Genomic DNA, 9,454 nt, shown 5'->3' on the forward strand with positions numbered 1-9,454 from the left:
CTACAGAGTATGGTTACAGCACTGTTGCTGTTTTACTTATTACTGTTGGATCTATGTTCGGTACAACCCTCATTTTATTTAACTCCTGTCGAGAAATCTATACACTCATTTTACAGCTGTTTGTTGGTTTGGCTGTTGGGACCCTTTCTGGAGATGCATTGCTACATCTTATCCCTCAGGTATGTAATACACAGTTTGTATTTTCAAAATGTTGACACATACGCACGTATATGCAACACACATAGGGAGAAAAGTTTAATTTAAACCTGGGTAATGCTCATCTTTTCAAAAATAAATCTTTCTGTGAAACCTGTGAACTACCAACCTAGCATCCCAATTATAACTACTTTGTAGTTCAGAGAAAGATTCCAAGTATTAAGAAGCAGAAATCAATGAATGATGAATTCAGAGAAAATAAGGTTCCTATTTTTACAAAAATGCTTCAGAAGACCCAGAAGTTCTGTGCAAGCCATGATTGTAGATGTGTATTAAATTCTTGAGTGGGGCAGATTCTGTAACGCATTTTAGGAGAAATTGTTCAAAGGTTGTACAAGACATCCACAGTACACTCCACATGTTATTCCAGAGAACCAGGAGCTATCAACCTAATTAATCCTGCTGCCTAGGACTGTAAGTAAAATGAGTGCTATATCTTTTCCCTAAATTACTAAAATAAATTTTAATAATTGGATAGTGTGTAAAACAGAACCAAATTTTCTCCTCTGATATGATACAACTATTATGACTAGACTTCAACTGGTCATTGAAAGAGACCCTCACACCTGCATTTGAGATTCTGGTCAAAATAATCTTCATACTCAATACATCATCTCTGGAAGCAGAACTGGGAGAGTGGTTTAAAGAAGGCAATTCTCGGTGAATGTCAGACAATTGTGTTTCTTTTAGAAACACCTCTTGAGTGTGCAAGTATTCTCCTTTACCAGTTTCAGGTGACATATCCAGTAGTCTTATAAGTGCCTGCTTTCGGAGCAAAGGAGGGATGCCATGCTGTGCCATGGGAAAAAATGGAAACACACCCACCAGCAGAAAGCTTTATGCATTATTTTCAATATGAAATTTACATCTAAAGATGATGCAAGAAGATTTTTAGACTTTAATGATCAATATATATATTTGTATAGTAAGGGAAATTTCATAAAACTGTCTCTAAAAAATTGTTACTTTTACCATTGAGAAATGACGAAGTGTAGCAGAGGCTCCTATAATTTATTTCATCTATCTGCTATTCAGCTGATCAACTCAAAGCACGGTTTAAATTTGAAAGAGATGGGAAAAGAAAATTTTGAGAATAAATTGAATTACTCCAGCAAAAATTACAACATTGCCATTTTTTTTTTTTTATTTCCCTCTGTTTTTTAGACTCTTGGATTACACAAACATGAAGCACAAGAGGCAGAACATTTCTATGAGGGGAAAGAACATATTTGGAAACTTTTGGGAATAATTGGAGGAATTCATGGATTTTTTCTGATAGAAAAGTGTTTCTTTCTTTTGGTAACACCACGTGACCAGGTAAAGCTTTGTACAACTTATCCGTTGAAAAATCTCTTTTATTTGATATTTTACAGTGTACAAAACATTAAAATCCTTGCATAAAATAATTATCATTTGTATGAGTTAAATGAAGTATTAAAAATTGCTTTCCTAAGTGCTCCTACCAGACTGACCTTCAATTTCTGTTTTGCTTTGCTCTCTGGATTTTGTGTACTTCATGAATGTGTTTCATATATTTATAACTCAAGAAAGAAACAGTTAATTGTGTGTGTTCCATAAGCATACTTTCATGACTAGCCCCGTAGCAGGTGAAGAGTAGGTATCCATATATAATAGCAGTGGCAGTTGTTTACTCCAGGCTCTGTTTCAAGAGGAGGAAGACATAGATGTAAGCCCATCTTGGTATCTTAAAATTTCCAAATTGTTTTCGACCCCTAACGCAATAGATCTGGAAATCTAATATGTATGTTGCAGATAGTAGAGCTCAATCTTATATGAATAATATCTCCTTGCTCACTGCCACGCTTATAGTAATTCTGTTATTTTATTTCAGTGTGGCTGGTGCCTGAAAATATGATTATGCACAAGGATAAAATGTAACACAAAAAGTGATGGTTCATTACTTTTCTCATCACAGGAGGCTATCTTAATGTCACTTAAGAAGGCTAAGGCTTTGCTTGTTCTGTTTTACAGAGAGTGTTTAATGACTGTCCTGATTTAGCTGTGTAGAACTGAGTGCATATGCCCACTGTCTTTGAGTCAGCTGCATTATGTGAGATTAACAGAACGAGAACGTTCTCATGATGGTGGTATTTTGTTTGGTAAAAAGTCGTCCTTTTCATTACTTATTTGAAGAGAAGGGCTTTATTATCATCCCATACATTTTTAAACTTGTTCTACTGAGAACTAGGTGAATTCTCAAAGTTAGTTTTTATACACATCTCAGCTTCATATTTTAATCTTCAGTTTTGAAACAAAATAATTTTTATCAAAACATTATGTTTGTCACTGATTTATCTGATTCACTTTTCAGGGTTTTTTTTAACCAAACAAGCCTCAGGAAATGTTGGTGCCAGCCAGCAATCTTTTTCAGTAGGTTTTGTTTCGGAAAAAAAAAAAAATCTTATAAATACTAAACTTTCACAAAAGGCTGAGGAAGACCACACCTGTGTTCATTTGGTTTCAGAACTAATTGCAAAGCATCTTCATTCAGCAGGGTCTTTCTTTAGTTAATGGGCACTGGGGACATTCCCATGATCTTCCAGTGGAATCTGAATTAAATGAACATTCAGGCAGAGACAAATCTACTTCAACCATACAGTTGGTAGGTTACCAATACAACACACTTCCCTAATTTTATATCCTTCTTTCTCTGTTCCTCAAAAAAAATGAACCGAATTAATGTAATAAATCAGTATTATTTTTCAGTCTTTATTGATTTGTCCTTTATTACATGACGTGATTGTCAGGAATCTCTAGAGTTGGAAGTTTATAATGAGCTTTTACAGAGATTTCAATCACAGATTTTTACAACAATTTTTCTTAGGTTTGTATCAGATTGATGTAACAATATACTTCCTGTACTACCTTCTGTTGATAAAATTTTTGAAGATTTTCCTTCTCCCTTCTTTTTAAAAATTTATCTTACGTAAGGGCAGACTCTCCCATCAGAGTTAAGTGCATGATTAGTGAACAGATGAAACTTTGGACTGTTTGGGGGCATTTTTCCACAGATTTGAGGAGTAACATTAGCTTGGTGTCTGAGAATGGTGCTTTCCTAAAAGAAGTTACATAATCATCTCTTGGTCTGTGGAGAGTATCCAGAGAATGTAGCTTTGCAAACTAAATTGATTCATAATTTTTAACCAATTTTCTCTCTTTTTTCATCAAATCTCATCAGTGTATATGTAGCATCTAGACACATAGGTTCCTGGTTATTCAAATCAGAATCTCCAGAGATCTTCTATAATGTGAACTCCATTTTACTAAGGCAGTTGTGATGGGTAAGAGCCTCATCTCTAACTGCTCATCTCTCAGACACAGTTAGGAAACTCTCAATTGAATGCAGAGTGAAGATGAGTGAAGAATGTGAATGTTTACTAATTTGTGAGCCATGTCATAGCTTCCTGTTTATGATAATGAAGACCTTGTCATTCCTCTCAGCTGCAAGATCCCCCTAATATTATGACAGATCACATGAACTAGCCTGGATTAGCTAGTACAAGAGCAGCCAATTTTTCAGAATCATCTGAGTAATATTAAGACAAACACTGGTTGACTAAGAAAAGCTTTATAAAGCCTTCAGGTCAGTGATTAGTCTTGCAGTTTTGACTCAGAGTTCAACAAAGTGTCATGTGAATAAATATTATAAGAGAAGTGGAACAATTACTGGAATTCATATGACTGGCTGCAATCACGGGAATTAAAAGACTTTTGTTTTTTTCTTTAAAACATAAAATTTACAAACAAAATCATTTCTCTTCCATCCTCATGCTTCTACAGCACATATTCCACATCACAACCAAGTTAATACCAGCCAAGAAATAGATCCTGTTTTGCAGCCAGTGCACACCTCTGCTATACTTTTTAGGGTGGTGGCTGCTGTCCCTAACAAAGCACTCCTTTGTGCTGCTGTTGACCCTTCTTCGGCTGCTGAAATAGGTATAATATGCCTTTTTGCCTCCCCTCCCCACCCCCCCAAACAAATCATAGTGATTATAAAATCACGTTTTCTAATTTCCAGGAAGCAAGGGTTTTTTGGCTTCTCTCACCCTCGCACAAATTTCTAATAATTCTCTGGTCAGAAAGAAAAGCCCCAGGGAGGCAGGGGGAGAGAGGGATTCTTCATGTTCTCCCTTCTCTCACCATTGTTGCATTTTCTGTTAATTAAACATTAGGGCTGGTGCATCAATTTAACGCTCTAGGATAAAGACAAAGACACTCTCTCTTTCTTCACTTGAAATAAGGGTAAATTTCACTCATTGCGGTGGAGAGGATACATGTGCTGCTACGCCCAGCCAGTGATACCTGATGCTGGGAATAGCCCTTACTAAAGGCCAAGAGGCAAAGGACTGGAGGATGTAGCACCCTGAAGAAAGAAAACTTGTTTTTTGAAAGAGTTTGAGACTTACCTATGATCATCTTTTTTAGTCTTGTGTTTTCACAAGAGTAACCGTGAAAAACATGAACTCCAAAGACACGCTGGTGTTTACCCATTTTTCCTTGGAAATCCTATAGACACCCTATCTAGCAAGAAGCTATAATCATCCGGTCATGACAAAATTAAAAGACACAATTTGAATTATCATGTCCTTTTTAGTTCTGCATTTGGCTCAGATTTTTGTGCATTGAGGCAGAAATGTTTTTCTTGGGTTGCAACAGCAATTACTATGAAAGTCTGTCTTTCTACCCGAACTAAGGTGCAAGGGCAAAGGGCATTTCCTTTTCTACATGTTTCTGCAGTACCAGTCACACTGCTGGTGCTCAATAAATGATTCTAGTGATATCTCAACAAATAACAGTGACTACCAATAATTCAAAAAGCTTTAACTTGATATTATCCTGTATTTATAGCAGCAGCCAAAAGAGCTCCTTAACACTGATCCATTATCTTTGCTTTTAACTAGAGAAGCCCAGAAGATTCTGAGTCTGCTGAAGTTCCTCCAGAGAGTAAGGCGATCAACAAAAAAAGTTAGTATCAACAAAAAGACTACAGAAGTAACAGGAAAAGCCTTCAGACCTAAGATGGAATTGAAAGTGTGAAGCTGGCTTAGCTCTGCCTTTGCTATGTGCTACATCACCACATCTGATGGTGCTTGGCTACATAATCTCTGCTTAAAGACCTTTTCAGCTGCCAACCCTGTAATTGTGAAGTTCATTAATCTCATACAGTCCATGCTTTAGTGTTTGTTTACTCACTGTTGCAAACCATTTTTCTAAAGCCTTTGCTTAAAGGGAAATATTCAAAATTTAACACAAAACATATTTTTATAATTGTAAACTTTGCTTGGGCTTTTATTTCTGAAGGTAGTGAAACAATTATTTTGTTGGCTCACCATATTAATATAATTCTGCTTCCTTCTTCTCTTATATGGTAAAGCAATAGCCTCTTCAGACCAGTAAAGATTTATTACATGTATGTATGGAATTACCGGTCATGGTGGCTCTCAGTTTTAAGATAATCTGTTTTCCTCAGAGAGCTTCAAACTAATTCCTATTTTCTCTGTTTTGTTGCTCCTTAGTCCAAAAACTGGGAAAATTGAGCATAAACCAAACTCTGCCTTTGACTGCACTTGTGGGACCTTACTGAATTTACTAGAGTTGCAGTCATTCAACTGAAGGAATAACATTTTAATTGAAAGCAGTTTATTTACTATAATCAACTACCCTTTATTTCGTGATCTCAGATCTCAGATCATCATTTTGATTTATTTAACAAGGTCATTGTCTTCTTCTAGGTTTTTAATATTTTCCTCTGTTCTTGTGGACTTCATTTCCATTTCTGAGGCATTTGAAATCTGGATTTCCATTTCTTCAGTCTCACCTATCCAGCAATACACAATCCCGCGCCAATTTCTGTGTGACTGTCTAGTTCATCTCTAGGTGTTTCCACTGTGTTTAGTCATCACTACCTGCTAAGCACAAACAATTTTCTTGTAATCTCAATGTTAATTGTTCCAAATAACTATACTTGTTATATAACTAAATTTGGGATAGTTTCTGTGTAGTGTTCTTTGTTTGGTTCCATTTTTATCTCATACCTCAGTTTTACCTGTATGTTAGTAATCAGTAAGTGAAACCATGTTGCAGAGAGTGGGTGTGTGGGGGTGTGTGGGGGTGTGTGTTTTGTTTTAGGGTTTTTTTTGAGAATACATATTTTCAAAAGTTTGTATTGTTATGGTTCTTATGAATAGCTAAATGCAGAAAAAATGTCTGGGTAGATGAACTTTAAGATGGTTTAGGTGTTTGGGGTTTTTTTCCCCCAAATGGAATGGAATCTGCACCTCTAAGACAGAAGCTTGACATCTCCAGAAATGCCAGACTTCACTGTAAACACACGTCAAGTGGGACTGCGAGAGGAGTCAATAACCTTAGGTAGCCAGTGAGTAACTCATAAAGTAGGAAACAACTGGAAGAAAAATATGTCTCACTGGCACTCTCATTTATCCAAACTTTTTCTATCAATATCTGAAAAGATCAAACATTTTATATTTGGTATACTCTGTGAGACTTTACAATAACTGGAAATATTTTTGCTGTATAAGTAATGAAAACATTGGAAAAAAATCTAATTATGGATAAATGTTTGCTTTAAACTCTTATTCAAAGCTTGAAAAGCTTAATCTATGGTGGGAGTTCTGCACACATTAGCTTTATGAAAATTATGGAATAGAATTCACTAAGAGTTCCGATCTCCTATTTAAGCAGAGAAAATTATCAAAAATAAACGTAGGATTGTTTAAGAAGAAGGGGGGTTGTAGAAATAGTTAGGGTAATAAGTTAATAGTTCATAGTTACTGTTCCAGCAATACAATGCAATGAGATAATTGCTAGTAACAAAGTTGCTTTAAAATAGGCTGAAAGTGAATTAAGATAAACATTCAGATTTGTTTACATATGCATCTTCTTAACTTTCAGACGAGTAAGTTCACAAAGCTTACATTTGCAATTGCTTCATGATGTTAACCCGATCCCTATGTTGTGTTGTAGACAACATGCTGGAATGGGTTCCAGTAACCATAGTATCTTTTCTTCAACAATCAGATACTTGAATATAGCAGACTAGCAATATCTCAGGGCAGGCCGTGATTTTGTCCTCACCACTGCTTATTACAAATCACAAACTTAATGCAATGCAGCAATCTATGTAATTCATGCTCTGCACTATTGATTATAAACTGCCCATAGTGTTCAGAAAGAGCTGTGCAAACTGGGGACATCCACGCCTGGCTCTGCAAACTGGCAGGAAAATCTTTCAAGCCTGCCAATTTTTCTGAACCCGCAGAGCTCCCAGGCAACGAGGGAGGATATTCTGAATACAGTTGTTAGGCTTTTATGTGCTGTGTGGTATTTTTTTTTTCTTTTTTTGTAACAGTCTGAAGTCTTCAGTTCCAGCCAGTTTCTGTAAGAAAAACATCTCCCCCATTACTATAAAATGGTCATCTTTGGAAAAACATTACTGAAGTGAAACTTAGTAATAACTATATTCAGGCAGTTCTGTGCAGCTCCACATTAGCTCCTTAGACTGCCATATTCTGCCTGTGTGGGGCCAACAAAAGTCAGGAAAATATGTGATGTTTAGGGCTGCTTCTTCAGGCCTCAGAGGAACCCTTTGCAAAGTGTTCTGTCCACACTGTGTGGAGGGAAGCTGGGTGAGTTTCCTGAGAGGCATTAGAAGCTCCTGCTTGTAAGATTGTAGGTAAAATGGATGGAACAAAGTACAAGATAGGAGAGATAATTATATGTTGCTAAGCCTAGACATTGAGCCTGTTGAGCCTCATTGTTGCTTGAAGAGATAAAAATCCCTTCTCTGGTTTACAGACTGGACAGAGAGACAGTCCCTATTTCCCTAGCTTGAATTCAGTACTTTTATCCCCAGTAGCACCTTTTCTCCCAAGTCATATGCCTGATCATGAACATCTAATGTACTGTTCCACACTACAGCAAGGTCACAGAACAATATGGGAAAGAAAAACAGCCATCTGCATCCGTGAGTGATGCTGCAGACAGGAGTACTATGAGCATAATGGCCATTAATTGATTGGAAACAAAAGTTGGAAATGAGCATGCTCTAAAGCTGTACTAATGATATCTTGATGCCTTCCATCTTTCACTGTAATACAATCTCATAAAAAAACAGGCCCTGAAAATATTACTCAGTAATAACACGCTTTACAATATTAAAATGATCAGCTACATGAGACTTAATATTCGTCTCCATTATAGCTGTGCAATTCCATGAGTGACAGTGGAAAAGCACCCATAATTTTAGAGGGAAAAAAACCCCCAAACATCTAGAATGCAAGAAAACTTGTGTGAATTTCAGCAACCAAGGAAAGATTAAGGGAAACCTTTAGGACATATCATGAGACCTGGGTCAAACCGAACTCTAAGTTTTTGCTTAATAGTTGACCCTGTAAAAATAAAAAAAGCTACTTCCTGGTGTTTGCATCTCTGAATTATTCTACAACCTACTTTTTCATTTCAATCATATTGAAAGAAGTGTAATTATAAGGATAAAACAGATAAAGACTCTGATTACTATACCTTTTCGTAAGGTTGTATGCGAAAACCCCCAAATAATTTGTAACATAGCAAAAATTACAGTATCTGTTTGCATTGAAACTTCTGGGCTTTTTTGTCGTTTGTTCATTTTTTCCTAGGTCAGAAAATTAGCTTGTTAGCAATAATGGTTCTGGTGGGTGACAGTCTTCACAATTTTGCTGATGGCTTGGTAATAGGAGCAGCATTCTCATCCTCAACAGAAACAGGTGTGACAACAACTATTGCTATTTTATGCCATGAAATTCCTCATGAAATGGGTAAGATATATATGTGTATTTTTACTGATTGGCTCTGTAGTTCTAGGTTTCCCAGAGAATTCTTTCCTGTATGACATTAGTGGGATTTCTTCTTAAAACATGATGAACATTAATGTGTGAGATGGATATATAAAGTAGCTGTTTTCTTTTTCCCCTTCACAAAAACGACGAGAGGCTTCCGCCCTCGTTATTGGATGTCATCCCATTTACATTCTAAATGTAAATGCCATCAGGTCAGGAGTGATCCATTATTCTCATATGTACAGGCAAAGTATAGCAAGCTATGGGCAAGATCCATGTGTGGAATATGGACATACCTGACACAATGGGCTATCCAAGAGTTTTAATATACAGCAGAGCCATTTAACAATGTATGTCTCATACTACCTTCATTCCTG

At 36.4% G+C, this 9,454-nt stretch overlaps 1 protein-coding gene across 1 annotated transcript in view; it reads left to right on the plus strand.

Annotated features, from left to right (window-relative positions):
- The window catches only part of SLC39A12 (solute carrier family 39 (zinc transporter), member 12), a 34,882-nt gene that overhangs the window by 18,398 nt on the left and 7,030 nt on the right, over nt 1–9,454 (plus strand). Inside the window, exons 7-10 of the mRNA XM_010131518.1 lie at nt 7–179; nt 1,381–1,533; nt 5,142–5,205; nt 8,898–9,056. Of these exons, the coding sequence (XP_010129820.1) occupies nt 7–179; nt 1,381–1,533; nt 5,142–5,205; nt 8,898–9,056 (549 nt within the window). The remainder of the gene's footprint in view (nt 1–6; nt 180–1,380; nt 1,534–5,141; nt 5,206–8,897; nt 9,057–9,454) is intronic.

Source organism: Buceros rhinoceros, unplaced genomic scaffold (assembly GCF_000710305.1).
Source record: "Buceros rhinoceros silvestris isolate BGI_N320 unplaced genomic scaffold, ASM71030v1 scaffold12472, whole genome shotgun sequence".
NCBI lineage: Eukaryota > Metazoa > Chordata > Aves > Bucerotiformes > Bucerotidae > Buceros > Buceros rhinoceros.